At 34.4% G+C, this 18,481-nt stretch overlaps 2 protein-coding genes across 6 annotated transcripts; one reads left to right on the top strand and one right to left on the bottom strand.

The window, feature by feature from the left end:
- Window positions 1–406: 406 nt before the first annotated feature.
- Window positions 407–10,637, bottom strand: LOC115978882 (alpha-1,4 glucan phosphorylase L-2 isozyme, chloroplastic/amyloplastic-like). Of its 4 annotated transcripts, XM_031100765.1 has the most exons (16): window positions 10,195–10,637; window positions 8,793–9,031; window positions 8,595–8,696; window positions 7,956–8,132; window positions 7,484–7,759; window positions 6,167–6,438; window positions 5,700–5,817; window positions 5,159–5,539; window positions 4,582–4,734; window positions 3,866–3,994; window positions 3,371–3,607; window positions 2,461–2,537; window positions 1,966–2,152; window positions 1,348–1,548; window positions 657–777; window positions 407–530 (listed from the first exon to the last, which is right to left on the bottom strand). In XM_031100765.1, exons 1-15 carry the CDS (start codon window positions 10,412–10,414, stop codon window positions 661–663), a joined length of 2,886 nt encoding a protein of 961 aa, XP_030956625.1. In that variant the 5' UTR covers window positions 10,415–10,637; the 3' UTR covers window positions 407–530; window positions 657–660. The 4 variants fall into 4 exon arrangements, with proteins under 4 accessions (XP_030956625.1, XP_030956624.1, XP_030956626.1 ...); XM_031100764.1 differs by having other exon boundaries at window positions 407–777; XM_031100766.1 differs by having other exon boundaries at window positions 407–777; window positions 8,793–9,022; window positions 10,195–10,616.
- Window positions 10,638–12,420: 1,783 nt separating this feature from the next.
- Window positions 12,421–17,099, top strand: LOC115978879 (putative SNAP25 homologous protein SNAP30). 2 transcript variants are annotated; one of them, XM_031100762.1, is made up of 6 exons: window positions 12,421–12,751; window positions 13,493–14,088; window positions 15,738–15,831; window positions 15,952–16,082; window positions 16,157–16,254; window positions 16,720–17,099. In XM_031100762.1, exons 2-6 carry the CDS (start codon window positions 13,585–13,587, stop codon window positions 16,817–16,819), a joined length of 927 nt encoding a protein of 308 aa, XP_030956622.1. In that variant the 5' UTR covers window positions 12,421–12,751; window positions 13,493–13,584; the 3' UTR covers window positions 16,820–17,099. The 2 variants fall into 2 exon arrangements, with proteins under 2 accessions (XP_030956622.1, XP_030956621.1); XM_031100761.1 differs by having other exon boundaries at window positions 12,421–12,775.
- The last annotated feature ends 1,382 nt before the right edge of the window (window positions 17,100–18,481 follow it).

Here is an 18,481-nt window from a genome sequence, read left to right as displayed (position 1 = left end):
TCTCTATTCTTTTCTATCTTATTTAAATATTATTTTTTTCATTTATTCTTTATTCTTTTTTTAACAACTACACATCTTTAAACATTTTTTTATTCAATACCTGATTATTATAATAGAAAAAAATATTTGAAGAATGAATAGTAAAAGCTACAGTGTTCTCTATTTATAGAGAAGCACTGTAGCAAAGCTAATCTAAAAAATGAAGATGGAGAATCTGTTAGAGTGTGAATGAAGTGTGAACAGTGGTGTTTTTGCTCCAAAAAATAGATATAGAGCATCTATTGGAGATGCTCTAAGATGATTGTGCTGATTTTTTTTTTTTACAACTCCATGATTTGGCTTTTTATTAATCCATTTATAAATATTATTTTAGTAAACTTTCTTATACATCACAAGGATTAAGATCTAGTAGATATGCATAAACCCTTTTACTTTTCCAATAAGTCTAGAAACCAAACAATTTTTCAATTTTTAATGGAACATCAAGATTTCAAGTTCCTAGCTGACTTCGCAACAAAATGGACGCTGGCCTGGCCCCCCAAAAAAAAACTGTATTAGTGGGTGACTTACAAGAATACTTAATTTCACCATTGAAAAAGAAGAAAAGAGATGCAGAATTTGTGTAAAACTTTTGTTTCACATGGAGTACAATTTACCATTTTATGGCAATACAACAGGTTCGATGCCCCATATGTCTCTCGCATATTCATGAATTGTTCGGTCACTGCTAAACTTGAACGAACCAGCTGTGTTCAAGATTGACATCTTTGTCCATCTCTGTCTCAATAAGACAACCATTAGGTAAAGCTAAGAATAGAACTATGGCATTAGTAATGCACTCATAATTAATACCATACACATAAGCATTTATGTGAGGCTTAAATCTAAACTTAGTTACCAAAATTTTTTGTAGAAGGTGTATGCAATTACATGTATATGCATGTAAGGGGGCCATGTAGTATGCATAAATTGTGTTAGCAACATAGCAAGAACCTTTATGCAAGGAAACTTGCGCATGATTATGCCACTCCTGGAATATAAGGTCTAGAAATTGCTATTCAGCTCCTAGTAATCAGTTGGTACATCAGGTAAATGAATTATTCAGGTTCAGGAAGGAAATTTGAGCCCAGAGTTGTAGAAAAACCTCATACAAACTTGACTACCTAAGCTAACTGGGATCTTTAAGACCTATATCATGATTGTCTATAAGCCTGATAGCCCACATAACTTTCAATCTATATGTATCTGAGCACGTAGATTACAGGTTCAAGACAAAACTACATGATAGGCAAACAAGGGTGTGTGTGCATGCCTGTTGGTGTGTATGAGGTAGCAAACATTACTCACTTTTTGGTCACGATATGCCTCATCAACCTTCTCTTGGCACTCTATGTAACTAGGGAAGTCCTTGCCCACAAGGAAATAATCAGCACGGCCATAACCTTCATTTCCCTCTAGTGATCCCATAAGTTCTTCATAGTTGTAGGGACCAAAAACGCCGCTTCTGACAAAAGCTTTGACTTCTTCAAAGCGAGGATCCGGCACAAACTGTGTATAAGATCAAATAAATTGGAATGGAAAAATGCTAAACATACTACCAATTTAACTAAAAAAATCTTACAAAGTAACATGACAATAAATATGATTGGTTACATATCAAAAACATAATATTAAAAATTTGTTAATTTTTATTTTTTGTTTTAAGTCTAAAAGTTGACGAATAAGTTTGTAAGGCACATATAATAATATTTATAGTATCTCTAGCATCAATCAACTGGGAATATATTTGATACAAATTTTCTTTTGTATTATTGAACACAACCAATAAAAAAATCAATCCACTTCTGGATTTCAGTTGTTTATAATGTGTGATGCTTTCCTTCATTATGTATTTGAATAGACATGCCACAACATTAGAAGTCTAATCCAGACTTATCAGAAGTCTCTACTGGTTTGTAAGCTTACCTTTCCCTCAGACCTTTCTTTCCTTAGTCCAGCAATTTCATGAGCTTGTGCACCAAAGAGGAAGAAATTATCCTCTCCAACCTCTTGCCTTATTTCAACATTTGCCCCGTCTAAGGTTCCAATTTGGATACAGCCATTCATTGCAAACTTCATATTGCTGGTTCCACTGGCCTCCATTCCAGCAGTGCTAACCAAATTGAGATTGAGAGAGAGAGAGCAAGGACCAGTCAGCAACAAAGATTAAAGTTAAAAATGCATTTTACAACACAACATACTGCAGGATTTGGCATCAGGCCATAAACACTCATTTCAAATACTTCTAATTCATTTCATGTCAAATTCACCTACCACATTAAAAGCAGATATATTTGGCTAACTTTGAAGTTCTAACACTTCAGTTGCATTCATTTTGTCTCCTTTTTTCCATATTTTTCTCCATTGAGGGATGAGTGGAAGAACTCCAAGAAATAAAATTCACAAATCCTACCAAAGTACCTGATATGCTGGGACAATTCACTGCCAGGAATAAGCACTTCTGCAACACTGACATTATAATCAGGAACAAAGATGACCTGAAAAAAAGAATATATATATATATATATATAAGATCATGCTTACAGATGATTATCAACTTCCAGCTAGCAATTAAGTTGTATTATCATTTTATTATTTTGTCTAAGAAAAAGAAGTCAAGATGATAATATTGACCCAACAAATAGCTACTTTCTGGTGGCCCCTATCTAATTTAGAAAACAAGTCAAGATACTATGCTATGTCAAAATGCTTCAGTTCCTAAGTAGAGAACCCAGAATAAGAAGATAAAGGTACAATCAGCTGATCAGATTACTCCTTTACATGTAAACTAGATAGCATAAAAATAATTCAGGAGACGAATATTGGACCAAAAAACTGTTAATCACACAGACATTTTCACATCATAGTCCATGATGCCAATAATGTGTCTAGAAAAAGAAACAGTATAACATTGAGGTTTAGGTTCATGAAAATTTATGTTAGCAAGGTGCTTTACAGAAAATAACGAGTACTTCTTTTCTTGTTTCCTTTTTTCATTTTCATTTCAATACTTTTTCTCCAATCAATATTGTTTTACTCAGTTATTTCCCAGATAATGTCAAAAGATTCATTTATTTGTTATACTTTCAGAGTTCAGGATTTTGAACAGAAAATAAATGATAAACTAAAAAAGTTTTAGCCTAGTCAATTAAATTTAATGTTGCTCAGTAGAGGTAGTTCAAACATAAAAAAGGAATATCAAACTAATATTGTTACCTTATTCTCTTAAGTTCTTCATATTGCTGATAATGCTGTAATGATTCCATTCAGATATTTAAAATATGAGTAAAGTGCATGAAGTATCTTGGATAATCAATCAGTGAAGCCATACCTTCAAAAGATCACCTATCTCTGGATCATGATTTACTGTAGCTCCTACATCTGTGATAAATTTCACAATTCTCTTGGCTTGGACATATGTAGCAAATGCCTTTCCTCCAAATATACATACCCGAGGAACAAACTTTATTTTTCTTTCCTCAAGACTCATTTCTTTCATTTTTTTATAGCGATAAACGATTCCCATGATGTTCAATAACTGCCTCTTGTATTCATGGATACGCTTCACCTGAAAATACACGGTTAGATCTACTGTTTTCTAGGCTAAAATACAGCAGAAGAATCTGTAGATGCCACCATGATTATTTCATATTATAGTATGAGTTGTATGTACAAAACTAAGCTTAAGGCTATTTCCCAACTCAAAGGTAATCTCCAAAATTTTGATAATTCCTTATTTCTCAGTTTCTTTACTTGGCATGATGTCATATTCAGTTGAAACAGAAAAAGAAAGAACAAAGAAAAGAGTTCAGAATCAGGGAATAACCTGTACATCAAACATTGCATCAGGGTCAACAAAATAGCCAGTTTTTTCTTTGAGGAAGGAGGCAACCTTGATCTTGTTTCTTCTTTTTGCTTCCTTCCATTCAGATTGGAGTTCTTCATTATCAGCAAACTGCAGATAACTGACACAAAACCTGTTAAATATGACATGCACACAGCTGATATAAAAGTCATAGATAGCGAGGAAATCACCATAGAAAACATGCGCATAAAATATAGTGAGAGTGACCCTCAAACTCAACAATGACCAGATAAGTTTTGGCTGTTTTGAAGCTTTTTATGGTAATTATATGACTATCATTGGCTAATGCATGTGGTTAAACTTGAATGCATCATACCATTCCATTCAACAACCTTTCTTATTTACTACACTCAAACTAATTATTCTAGACACTCAGGTAATGAGCTATAGCTCAGCTAGCACTTCCTTCTCCCATAATAACGGGGATGGAGGGTAAGGTCGTGAGTTCATGTCCCATTGGGTGCACGTGTAACTTACCAATAAAAAGGAATTTGAGATTAAGTTGATATCAGACATGAATCATAGTGTTCATGACGTGAACTACAAGCATTAAATACACATTGGAAAAAGAAAATACATTCTGTTTTTGGAAGTTTCAGGTTTGATATAATGAAATGAACAGCTATAACTGACCAATCTAAACATTTGCTGGACTATAGGATTGGATATGAGATTACCTTTCGAAGTGTCACCAATTTCTCAGTGTCTACAACCCAATCTTCAGTTCCAATCCACTTGGTTATAATTTTACTAAGATCTGGATTGCAAAAACGAATCCATCTTCTTGGTGTCACCCCATTTGTCTTATTTTGAAATTTCTCAGGCCATAACTGCCAAAAAAAGGTAATGCATTAGCAGAGAAAGAAAGTTACTATCTATTGGAATGTTCATGTATGAGTGATGTGGTTAGTTAAGTAGTGAAGTCCCACATAGGATAAAAATGACAAGAGTGAGTAGTATTTTTTTTATACATCAATAGCTAGGAGTGTGGGGATTTGAACCTTGGATATTTCATTGGAAACATTAGGAGGTGCTAACCAGTTGAGTTACAAGGCTCTTGGAACAAAAGTGAGTTGTTAATATAATATAATTGGGTCTAAACACATTAACTTAAGCTTTTGGATTAAGTAGTGTCCCTTTATGTTATAATTGAGTCTCCCCAAGGTGTTATATCCCATTACATTAAATTTAGAATGGTCCTACAACAATAACAGTGATGAAAGGAAAATATACTTAGATCATTGACATAGTTACCTTATAGAATTCATTAAAAACTTCACTCTTGACTATTTCACTATGAATCTCAGCAACCCCATTCACTGCATACCCACCTGCAACACATAGATTAGCCATGCGGACCACCTTTGGCAGTTTTGGAGCTTCATCAACTGTCACCCCTTTTTCGTTCTCAGTATCCAGTCCAGATTCATCTTCTTCAGCAGTAGGCTTATTTTCTTCAACAGAAGATTCAATTTCATCAGCAGGAACAACAGCAGAATTTTCTTCTGATTTAAAAAGCAATTCTGCAACGGAGTCAGGCAACTCCACATTATCCAAAATTCTCATTTGTTTCAATTTTTGTTTCAACATGTCAAGATCCTCCGTGCCGTACTCAGCAATTATGGTATGAACCAGCTGGTTAACCCGTTGAATATATAACATTAGAGTGAAAACTAAAAAGGACTATTTCAGAGAGGAAAATTGTGCATGTATGCATGGATTCAATGGTAAGGACAGAGCATGATTACTAATTAAAGTTTGAAGCTGAACATCACCATATTATCACTATATTTACCTCCTCATCAATCCTTCTTATGATCTCAACATGTCGAGGAAGCAATTCCTGCATAAGCTCTAGACTCCATTTCTCCAGTGCCTCAGGCAAAACTGTGTGGTTTGTGTATGCAACAGTTCTAGCAAAAAGGTCACAGAACCATGAAAAGAAATAACAGGTACTGCAACTTAGAGGTAATATAAGTTACCTAATAACAAGGAAACTACCTTCTGTTGAGCATCAAAGTGATGCATATAAATGTTTCATTATGATAGAGCTGTAACATTGTGTGGACCATGTTAAATGTGTTATGTGTGTGTGTTTAGTTAACAAATGCATGTACTTTATGCATCCATATGCATGCCAGAACGCCCAGCACCACACATGAACACAATGGCTCATGGAATCCAAAAGAAACCAAAGAAGTGTAACATACAACCGTGTGATCAATCACCACAAACATGTTTAAATATTGTTAAAGGAATTACCTTCGAGTAATATCCCAGGCTTTCTTCCAGCTCAAACCCTTAACATCCATTAATATTCTTATCAACTCCGGGATGCAGAGCGTTGGGTGAGTATCATTCATCTGCACTGCTACCTTTTCAGGAAAATTCTCCCATTTCACAGGCTCTCCTGATCTCCTTTCAAAATGTGCAATAATATCTTGGAGAGAAGCAGAGCAAAGAGTATATTGTTGCTTCAATCGAAGAGTCTTTCCCTCCAACGATTCATCCCCAGGGTACAATATGTAGCAGATCTGATCAAAATATAACATCAAAATGACCATAATTAATTAGTGTTATACAGACCACTTATGTCAGTTATCAAAATGAAGGAACATAAGCAACAATAGTTTATGAAGAGTAGGAGCAGATGATTGCTTGTAGTCCTACTCACATCTCTATGTTAAAGTACAGTGGTGAAGAAATCAAGGATGAAAGATATAAATAGATGATTTCTCAGAGAAAGAGATGGGTGCCAGAAGTAAGAAGTTAGATATAATCAACAGTCTTTAGAAGAAGTCTGACAAAGAGAGAGGGGGGGGGAAGAAAGGTAGGTGTTGGATGTAGTGGCTTAAGGCAGGGACAGTGAAGCAATGGAATGTTTTATATTGGAGATATGCAATGGCTAGGGGATTGCTATTATCTCCTGGAGGAAAGAAAATTAAGTTTTGTGATGTTCTTGGAGGAAATGGAATAGACAATCAGTAGAACCATTGAATAAAACAAGATGCATCTTCACACAATCCCACTCCAACACAATTTTCTATTAAACAAACCTTAGAAATATAGTAAAAGTTGTTCCGGACTTGTTTGCCAAGATGGAGTCATTAGAAGCATCAAGAAGTCATTCCCAATAACCTCATAGGTAAAGCTTCCTAAATGGTAGACAATACTGATGAGCGACCAAAATTTTTTATTGATGTGTTTAGATAGTATAATATAATTTACTGTCTTTTTGGTGCTGTATTTATGTTTGCTTGGGTCTCTTAAGGGCTTAATTTGCAGTTTATTTCTTGTGTTTTTAAATGTAACTCTTTCATTAGCTATGATTAAAATCTATTCATCTGCCAAGAAAAATGTTTCAAGTGTGTTTTGAAGCAGCAGCACAGATGTTGGAGAAGGTGCAGAAAAATTCTGTACATTTTCTTATTTCTATGGTCTGCACCTTGGTTTTGTTGTTGGGTGAATCAGCAGCATACAGAATTTATAAAAATTGTCTTAGAAAGTTCTTAAAAAAATGCAAATATGTTTATAAGAAAAGGAATCATAAAAATTAAAAGAATTATAATGAACTCTAACCTTTTCAGCATTCTTCATAGCTGCATATGCTTTGGCATGATCTCCAGCATTAAAAGCTCTTAAATCAAATTCTTCTGGTGCAAGTTTTGTGGACCACAGTCGAAGGTTTATGGTGGTTTTAGTTTTGTATCCTGGTATGGGGACATCATAGGCAAGAGCCACTACATTTTCCCCTCCAACCCATTGTTTACTTCCATCCGCCCCTGAAGTAACTTCACCATAGAATTTCACAGGATAGGAAACATCATTTCTTACAATTTCCCAAGGACTGCCCATCTGCTAGGATATGCTTTAATCAACCAACAGGTAAACAAAGTGACCATATAACCTCAAACATTTCATCACCCTTAAGTAGATATGGAAAACAAAGCTTCTACTGAAGTATTAACTATTAAGTATTCTAAACCATGATGAATAACTCACATAAAAAAGGTTGTTACTTAAACTTACACTGAACACAAATACATCATACCTCAAGCCAACTTTCAGCAACTTCCTCCTGCCCGTCTTTGGTAATGTGCTGTTTGAATAAGCCATACTTGTATCTAAGTCCATATCCCCATGCAGGGTAATTTAATGTTGCCAGTGAGTCCAGAAAGCAGGAAGCAAGCCGCCCTAATCCTCCATTCCCAAGTGCAGCATCTGGTTCCTGTCAATAATCAACTGACAGAATTTGGGCACTCAAAAAGCAGCTAGTCCATGTTAGATTAATTTAGCCAAGGGAATGCACATTTTAGATATGTTTGTGTGTTTGAAAACCACCACTTTCAAATTCCTATTAGAAGGTCAATTTTGGAGGTTTCTAAGTCGCATATCTAGTCAATTGTTTTAGGTAATATTTGAGGTTCAATTAGCTCAGAAAAACTTTTTATTATGACAGTAATTCAGTAATTTCATCTCTGGTTGAAATTGGACAAATTGTAACCTCTGCAGCTTCTAATGGATCAAGTGAAACTATATATATAGTAAACTTTGTTTTTCCCTTTTCCAAAATTACCATCATGTCAGTATCAAACAACCAAATGTCATGAAACTATGATGAATTTTCAGATACTCAATTAGAAGCAGTCCACAAGAGGAGGTTAATTAGAGGATTATTGAACTATCTTACCTGCCTAGCAACATCCTCTAGATCATGCCCTAGCTTTCTCAAAGCCTCTGCATAAGCCCCTGAAAGCTCTAAATTTCCAATTGCATTTAGCAATGCCCTACCCTTAAACAATTGAAAAAATAATATTTTTTTAAGAATAGTGGTATGCAAACAAGAATTAATTTCAATGGCTGGTACAAACAGAATGCTGGGACAAACCTGTAGATACTCCATAGAAAGATAATATGCCTGCTTTACATTCATCATTTCATAGTAATCATAAGTAGCATTCCAATTTATGATAAGGGTATCGCGAACACTTTCTGCAGTTGCAAAGTATGCCTTAGGGAGCTCAAACTGCTCTGTAGAAAACGATGGAGTGAACTCTGCATGGTATTTAATACTTGATGCTATAGATGCTGAATCTGGAATAAAGGTGCCTAGATCACCTGCAATACCTAAAGCAAAATACCAAATGTGTTAAAATTTAGGAGTGCATCAATAAGCAAGTGAGTGCATTAGACATGCTTGTCCAAAACAGAAAGGAACAGAACCAAATGTTATGCGCACATATGTAATCGGCCAACTCATAACAATCACAATGCAGTATGACTCAAGCATGAACTTGGGGATAGGCAGTGTTTTCAAATAAAAGAATTACACAATAAAATAAAGCAGACTACAAGATTTCAATAATTAGTTAAAAGGAAGCCTTGCCACATGTGCATGCAATAGATATGATTAGATTCAGCTTATCACTGCTTGTAATTTGACCAGATAGGAGAATAGCAAGACTTTCAAGAGCACTGAAAGCACGCCAGCACTATATCTAAGATGGTTGCAAGGAACCAAAAACACTATATCTAAGATAATTATCCAATCAGTAGGCATCCCAAGTTGGGGATTTTTTTTCTCTATTGTAGGAAAAACCTTGCCACTAGTTTCATCAATTTCTCCTGATTACAAAGGATAGAGCCTAGGTTATAAAGTAAGATAATTTGATCATATTCAACCATACCATTATACATCCAAATATTTCACAATACAAAAGTTTGAAGTATACATCAAAAAATAAACACCAATATGTGAATGAACTCCAAAATTGGAACTCCAACTATGACACAAAACATGAAAAATTTGAAACTTTAGCCTAGACTCCTTTGAAATGGGAAAAACTTAGGTATAGCTGCTTGGGTACTATACCTTAGGTTCTTCAATTAAATTCAATCATGTTGCTTAATTAATCAATGTGGCATATCTAAATGAACTCCAAATTCCCACTACTCCTAAACACAATGCCAAAAATGGAACTCCAACTATGACACTAAACATGAAAAAGTAAAAAATTTAGCCTAGACTAATTTAAAAATAGACAAACTTAGCAATAGCTTCTTAGGTACTGTACAGTGGATTTTCCAATTAATTAATCAATGCATATCTTTTTTGTAAAGACAATTAAACTCAACCATTGGGATTATTGGTCAATGCAATCACATGATTGAATTTAATTAAGAACCCATGATACAGCACCTAATACATGTAAAAAGGTTGTAACCTTTAAATATATACATATAAGGATTTCAAAAGACACTGTTAGCTAAAAGATATTCAAGAAAAGAACCTCCTTCTTGTTTAACAGAGTCCTTTAGCTTCTGCTTTTGATTGCTGGCGACATTCTTGACAGAAAATTTTCTTCTTGAATAACTGGAACGTGGGGTTCTGATCAAGAACATCTCCGGATTATGGGTTATGCGGTCGAACCCCATGAAGCCTAAGATAAATTTGGAATGTGAAAAGGACATTGATTGAGCACTAGTTGCTGAGAATGGTAGAGTTGCCATTGTTCTCTCTCTCAGAGCAAAAGTGACAAGTGATGAGAGAATGAGTTCAGTGAAAGATAATGTGCTCTTATCTACCTACTCTCTCACTATTTCATTCTTCATCAACTCTTCAACTTCATGGAATCATGTTAAACACACGACCAAAATGTTTGGTTTAGTTGTTTTACCTGTTTGTGTGGGACTAGAGTTCTAGTTGAACCTTGTGATTGAAATGGACAAATAGCGGGTAGATATTTTTCCCTAATATGGACAAGTTTATTGTCACCAAGATGCCATTTGTTTTCACCCTCCACCTTCCATGTTGGTGACTTTTAGGAGTGAAATCAAGGTGGTTCATGGACCACAAATCCACCATGATCTTGCTTGAATAAGACGTCTTTTTTGTGAGAAAAAAAAAAAAACAGGGAGCTCACGTGTGTAATCATCACCCTCACGTTCCATGATACACTGTCACTTGGGCTTTTTGGTATGTCTATAAGTACCACCATCGCACAATACAACATGCCATGAGTTTTGCATATTAGGGAGTGAATAAGAAGTATCTAATATGTATAAAGTTATGATGAAAACAAGCAATTATATGCTACTTCTTTTCTTTACTTTTCTTTTTTAATAAAAACTTCTTTTCTTTTAATACAAACAAGCAATATAGTTTATTTTGTCTAAAAAATAAGTTTGACAAAAATATAGATTCACTACGATTTTAAAATGTTGGAATTGGGGATTAGGAACAAGCATATTCACATGACAATAAGTAAAAACATTCACACAAGATAATAATATTTAACATGTTTTGGCTAATTCCAAACCTATATCCAAGAGCATCACTAACTAGAAATCCAATTTCAAAGATATGGATTACAATCACCTCAAACCAAACTAACACATTAAAATCGAAGCTAAGAGCCAAACTCACATTAGAATTGAAGCTAAGAGAAAGTTTGCACCTCGACCACGGTAGGCAATATGATGCAGCATTTTACAGTTGGTTTTGGTCAGTTAAGGACCTTTAGGAGTGGTCATGCAATTAAATAGGATTTTCTTACAGTTCTACTAAGAAATTATACCACCCTCGTTACGGACCACATTATTACTTATTTACCATTCTACTAAAAAACTCCCCCTATATAAAATTACTAAGGGTGTATTTGGATATCGTTTATTTTGTTGAAAACCGAAAACTGAAAATACTGTAGTAAAATAATTTTTAAATGTGAATAGTGCTGTGAGATTTATTTTTAATGAAAATTTTGCTGAAAAAAAAAGTTTCACGGGACCCATTGGAATACCATAAAAGCCACATAAATGCGCTTCTCAAAAAAAAAAAAAAAAAACAGACATAAACGCTGACTTTTTCATCAGTATCCAAACAGGTACTAAGTCAATTTATAATAATAATAATAATAATAAAATAAAACAAAAGTTAACTTCCTTTTTAAACTGATTTAGTAATTGTTTAACTGATTTAGTAATTTTAAACAAGTAGGAATTTTTTAATAAAATAGTGGACAAATAACATAATCTAAGTAGAGTATAATTTCTTCTTTTCTTTTTTCTTTTTTTAATATTTTTTTTAAGGGTAAAGAAAGAGTAAAAACACGCACATCTAGGCCCAAACCTGGTATGCTCAGCCGGATTCACATCAGGTGCAATACCTAGGGTATTGCACCTGGTGCAATACTTCCACTTCCTTCACAATTTTTTTAACTTTTTTAACTTTTTAACTCTAACCTTTTTACTCTTTTTAAATATATTTTATTTAATGGCTGAGATTGAAAGTTGCTTTTTCAATCTTTCAATCTCAGCCATTGATTAGGTATTGCACCAGGTGCAATACCCTAGGTATTGCACCTGATGTGAATCCTGCTCAGCCCATATTCAACTGCACATCATGAACTCATGTAAGCCCAATGACCTAAACGGGTCCTCGATAAACGTTCCATGCATCTGGGTCCCACATTTCCACTATTATCGTATTTTTGCATGAAACAAACTTTCAAGTTACAACAAAAAAAACAAATCCAGAATTTTAAAAAAGGCAAGGGATCCCAGATTCCCAAATCCCCAACGGTCTAAAATTGTTGAAAGCACTCAAAAGCTGGAGATAGAGCCGTACAGTTCTCTGCTTTTTCGCAGCGCCTCCCATCTGTTTGTTTTTTTTCCTCTGAGACAGAGGCAGACCAAAACACACACAAATTGAGGGAGAGAAGAGTTTTCAAAGAGGACCCTTTTACTCTCCCATAATAACAAAACCCATATTAGACAACATATTCGGTTCGTGTGTGAAGCTTTTTTTCTTGACGAGACGCCAAGATCAACATTTTTTTTTCATCTCTGGTACTAAATTTCAATACCCATCTGGTACTTTTTCTTTTCCTCTTTTACTATGTTTCTGTCCTTGCTTTCTTTGGTTGCGGAGAAAAGTTTGTTAATTCTTTTGACTCAAACAATACCCAGAAATTTTATAAAACTTTGGAAAGCAAAGTTACCATCTTTGTATTGTTTAATCTTTGCATTGGCATACATACACATAAAGATCTGTCATTTTTAATTTTCCTTTCTTTTTCATTTTTGGGTCTTAGGTTTCATTTCTAAATTTGTGTATTTTCTTATCTATCAATGGCTATTCATTGATTTCTCTGTGGGTTTTAATTATAACATGTAGTTTTTGATTCACATTGCTTTGTGCCTCCTCTATATGCTAGATTTATTGTCTGTGTAAAGATCAAATTCTGTACCTGTTCATGTTTTAGTCCTCTGTTTTTGTCACGAATTGAGTTCAAATTTGTGAAATTCTCTGTATTGGATTCATGGGATTTCTCTCTTTATTATATTGATGTTACCTGTAAAAGGAAATTTGCTTAAACATTATGGATCTCTTTCTAGATCTCTCACCAAGTTGTTTGCCGTGAGATATTTTTTTCCCTTATTTTCTTTTGATTATCACTTGCACCTACCATGGATAATAATATAAATGCCTACTAATATATATGCATTTTTAACAATTTTAGGTACCACAATTGAATAATCACACAGATTCCTACCATTCTTATTAAATGACATTGTTTGTTTTTGTAGGTACAATCATTGAATCGTTTCATAGATTTCACTAAGACGTTGGACTAAACAATATTCGTGTTGATATATAGGAATCTTAGTATATTGTCAAAATGTTTGGGTTTATGAAATCACCTGTGAACAAGGTTTTTAGGCAGAAATCAGTGGAGCCTGGATTCCCGGCTTCTTCTAGTTCTAATCCTTTTGATTCAGATTCTGAATCTGATGCCACTCATACTAAACCTGCAAAACGAACCTCTTCCGAACCTCTGTTAATAACCCCAAATTTTAATACCAACCCTTTTGATGATGATGATGATGGGAGAAGAGGGGCTTCTTCATCATCATCCTCATATTCTGGATCTGCAGCAGCAAAAGACAGATACAGAAATGATTTCCATGACTCAGGAGGATTACAGAACCAGAGTGTACAGGATCTGGAGAATTATGCCGTGTACAAAGCTGAAGAGACAACAAAGACAACTAACAATTGCCTGAAGCTTGCAGAGGAAATAAGGGAGGATGCTACTAAGACCCTTGATATGTTGCATCATCAGGGTGAGCAAATCACAAGAACCCACCAGATGGCTGTTGATACGGATAAGGATCTGAGTCGGGTAAGTTCGTCTATGTTCTTGCTTATGAGAAATGCATAAGTAGGTGTGCAGCCTAGGAAATGGTTTCTGATGTTACATACCAGAACTTTTCAATATCATGCCTCTCTCTGACTTTGCGATTCTCTAATAACTTGTACGTTGGAAAACATATTATTCGGAATGCATTGGTTTACACCAGAAACTCCTAGTGAATGTATGTGAATATTCCTAGATTATTGTAGATGTGTCATGGATTTCATATCTTTGGAATCTCTTATGTTAGCCTACAGGTTCCATGTAAAGAAGCCCAAGTATGAAGCTACTATGCATGTCAACATGTTTTATTGGAAAATCCTATGTAATAGGAGTAGGGATGAACTGCTTAGGAGAAGAAATAACCAGAATGCAGTGATTTACACTGAAAATCCCTAGTGAATATATGTGAATATTTCTACTTATCAACAACAAAAAAAGAATGTGTGAATATTTCTAGATTCTTGTAGAATATATGCATCATGGTTTTTTGCCATGGGATTCTGATATTTTGGAAAGTCAGCAGAATACGGATACTATGCAAAGAAACTCAAGTTTGAAGCTTGTATGCATATCAGAGTGGTGGTTTATAATCTTTCAGCTTCACTTAACAAATCGTAAAAAGCTCAACTAAAATTTATTAATAAAGATAATTTAATGGTGTTTTGCTTTGGCATCTTCAATGTGGGGTCTGATGGGTTCATACTTTATAGTTTATTAAGGGCTGATGTTAAACATGTCAGAATCTGTCCTAGAAGATCTCCATGTACCAAGTTAGAACTAGTTTAATTCAACTTGAGTTTCACAAGGCAACTATATAGTGCAATTGGTAGGCCGTCAGACCAAATTGACCTCAATCCAACTGACCACAATGTTCAATGACTAAACTTATCATAATCTCTTCAATTTAAAATCCAGTATTTTTTTCATTATAAAAGGGGTGGCAGTTTTGGGTTGAAGTATAAAACCCAAAGCAAATATCATTAACCTTGTTCATCAGCTTGCTTTTAAAGCCTTGCCACTCCCATTCTATCAAGTTAAGAACCAAAGACTGAAACTAGCCAACCTGGTTAGGTAGAGATCAAGGGAGGCACAGAGCTCCTTTCCAGATGGAGTATCTTGAAACCCTGCCTTAATCTCACTGCCTATCCAACACGAGGATAAAGAATAGATGCTAGTAATGCTGGGGCATGACTGGTTGGACTGTTGGAGTCCCTGATGTGAATTCTGTATATTCTTCATATAAATGTGTGGCAGTTTTGGAAATGGTTGACCAGCCTAAATTCATTAGCCTAAAGCCACCTCATTGCCACCTTTAGATGCAATGTGACAATCATTGAAAGCCAAGCTTGTATTTTCCTATCTGATAATTAATGAATTCAGTATATTCTTCAAATAAATGTGTGATAGTTTTGGAAATGGTTGACCAGCCTAAATTCATTAGTTCAATGCCACCTCCTTGCCACCTTTAGATGCAATGTGAAAATCATTGAAAGCCAAGCTTGTATTTTCCTATCTGATAATTAATGAATTATTACTTACTGCTACCTAAAAGTGGACTGCTGTCTAATTATTTATCTTTCATTGTATTCTCTTCTTTCTTCAAGTGTTTTTTGATCATGCATTATTAATATCAGGGAGAGAAGCTTTTAAATAACCTTGGTGGCATGTTCTCTAAGACTTGGAAGCCAAAGAAGACCCGGGAGATTACAGGGCCTATAATTACAGCAGGTTTTAATCTAAGAAAATTGGCTTCCTTCAGTCAAGATTTCTTGTTATTCCTTCAATATATCAAAATACATGGAGCTTGGTGATTGCAGTCATTTTATATTTATTGTGTTGGGTGAACAGATAATTCATCCAAAAGAAGTGTAAACCACTCAGAGCAGAGGGAAAAGTTGGGTTTAGCTCATGTACCCAAAGGATGGTCAGCTTCTCGAACAACTCCTCCTGAACCAACAAACGCCTTGCAGAAAGTTGAGGTTTGTGTTTGTGATTATCAATTAGGTATATAACATTTGCTTTTGAATTTCCTAATATGTGTTGCCAAAATCAGGTGCAGAAGGCAAAGCAAGATGATGCCCTTTCGGATCTAAGTAATATCTTGGGTGATTTGAAGAGTATGGCAGCTGACATGGGAGGCGAGCTTGACAGGTCAGTTGTGTCCCTCCTACCACGAGCAAATTACACATTTTCTATCTATATCTATAGTCATTACCATTGTGAAGCATCTGAAAGTAGAAAATGGAAAACTAGACTCTAGATCAGATTTTAATTAACTATCTTTTAGATACGACATATTTTTCTGGTTTAAGGGAATCAGTAGGTGCTATTGTTTTGTAGGAAAACCTTTTATGCTTCACAATGCAGCCAGTCATGCATCCATGCTGCTGCAGTATTCCAAAGGCTTTTTATTACAAGCACCTTGTAAAATACTTTTGGCACCGTTGGTTCCATTGTGGTTTTTCCTTTACACAGTCACATGACATACCAGATTCTTTGGCAGTGGAAAATTTTCTAGAGGATTTTATCTATTGTAATTTTTCTTGCCAAATTACTTTATCATTTTTATACAACTATTCTCTCTCATGAATGTTGAATGTAATTTGGTGATTTCAGGCAAAATAAATCTCTTAATCATCTTGATGATGACGTGGATGAGCTGAACCACCGAGTGAAAGGTGCCAACCAACGTACACGCCGTTTGCTTGGGAAGTGATGGTTGATAGTGGTTCAATCACCCAGCTTCTTCTTTCAACTTTTCTACTGTCATATTTTTGTTTTTCCCCCTTCTGGTTAATGTTGTCCTTATTGACATTTCTAGTTTTCTTCCCATTTGTATTCAAGCAATTATGAGTTTTTTTTTTTTTAATTTATTTTTTATTTACCACAATGTTATTTTTCTTTGTCAATTCCTTTGAATCTTGGTGCCCCCAATGCCTAGAAGAATTAATACAATTTACATATGATGTCATGGCTATGTAGGACAAAATTGTTTATTTATGGGTATCCATATGCATATCAAATAATATACATTTAATTTTGAAAAATTAGATGATTTCATCTTCTCGTGCCCTAGATGCTGTATTTAGGCCTTTCAACATGAAAATTCTCCATTTATAATTTGTATGGCATTTAAGTACGTAAGAAACTAGTTAATGGTGTCAACCTTGGAAGTACTTGGTTTTCTCTCATAAAAAAGAACTTAGGTTCAAATCCCCTCTTATTTGTTGTAAGCAAAAAAGACAAACTACATAATACAATCAAACACTCATGAAGAAGGGGGAAATAGGTGATAATTGGCTGACTCTATCCTAATGTGGCAATGACCATATTGGTTGTATATTTATTCTTCCTTTTTTATGGGGTAAGAAGGTTTGAATGACTTACCAAGAAAAGAAAGATTGACATCTAAAAATTTAGGATTCCAACTTAGAAGAAAAATAAAATGATTCTAGAACCACAATCAATTCCAAACCCATATTCAGAATTATCATGTGTGGCAAACTATGTAATTGGTTACCTATCAATCTCACATGGACACTTTAAAAAAAAAAAAAAAAAATTCAATCAAAATTAGCTACATTAGGTTTTTTTTTTTTTTTTTTTTTTTTTTTTTTTTTTTTTTTTTAGAGAAAAAGTCAGCTACATAAGATAGTTAGCTGTGAAAAAACTCATGAAGAAGGGGGAAATAGGTGACAATTGGCTCTATCCTAGTGTGGCAATGACCATATTGATTGAATATTTATCCTTCTTCCTTTTTTTAGGGGTAAGAAGGTTTGAATGGCTTACCAAGAAAAGAAAGATTGACACATTAGAAATTTAGGATTCCAACTTAGAAGAAAAATAAAATGATTCCAAGATCACAACCAATTCCACACCTATATTCACAATAATCATGTGCGGCAAATTATGTAATGGTTACCTATCAATCTTACATTGACAATTTTTTTTTTCCAATCACAATTAGCTTCATAAGATATATATTATATATATATATATATATATATTTTTTTTTTGGAGAAAAAAGTCAGCTGGATAAGATAGTTAGTCGTGAAATTGGTTGTGATATATTTTTTATTTTTAGAATATATGCATATAAATTTCTTATCCCATAAATAAATGAATAAAAAGTAGGGAGATTACAAATATTATCTTACCACGATTTTGGGTTGATGTGAACCAAAAGTGCATGACGAAATCTATCATCAAACGGCTCTTTTAGTTCAATCAGTACACGTGCACGGCGAGCAATGTACCATTAGCATTAGCTCCCAAGAGCAAAAAAAATTTTAGCCTGCTCTCCTAAGACGCGTCTTATACTAATACAGTAATTACTAATGTCAGATTTTCTTTCCAAAGATACCTCTTAATACGTTTA

Source organism: Quercus lobata, chromosome 3, assembly GCF_001633185.2.
Source record: "Quercus lobata isolate SW786 chromosome 3, ValleyOak3.0 Primary Assembly, whole genome shotgun sequence".
Taxonomy (NCBI): Eukaryota; Viridiplantae; Streptophyta; class Magnoliopsida; order Fagales; family Fagaceae; genus Quercus; species Quercus lobata.
This window is presented reverse-complemented; position numbering and strand designations above follow the sequence as displayed.

Coding starts and splice junctions, on each gene's coding strand:
- LOC115978882 (XM_031100764.1), bottom strand. CDS start 10,414: ATGGCAACTCTACCATTCTCAGCAACTAGTGCTCAATCAATGTCCTTT. Junction 8,133..8,594: donor TAGAGGATGTTGCTAGGCAG/GTAAGATAGTTC, acceptor GATTATTGACAG/GAACCAGATGCTGCACTTGG. Junction 4,735..5,158: donor TTTTTAATGAATTCTATAAG/GTAACTATGTCA, acceptor TTTTTTTGGCAG/TTATGGCCTGAGAAATTTCA.
- LOC115978879 (XM_031100762.1), top strand. CDS start 13,585: ATGTTTGGGTTTATGAAATCACCTGTGAACAAGGTTTTTAGGCAGAAA. Junction 14,089..15,737: donor CGGATAAGGATCTGAGTCGG/GTAAGTTCGTCT, acceptor TATTAATATCAG/GGAGAGAAGCTTTTAAATAA. Junction 16,255..16,719: donor ATGGGAGGCGAGCTTGACAG/GTCAGTTGTGTC, acceptor TGGTGATTTCAG/GCAAAATAAATCTCTTAATC.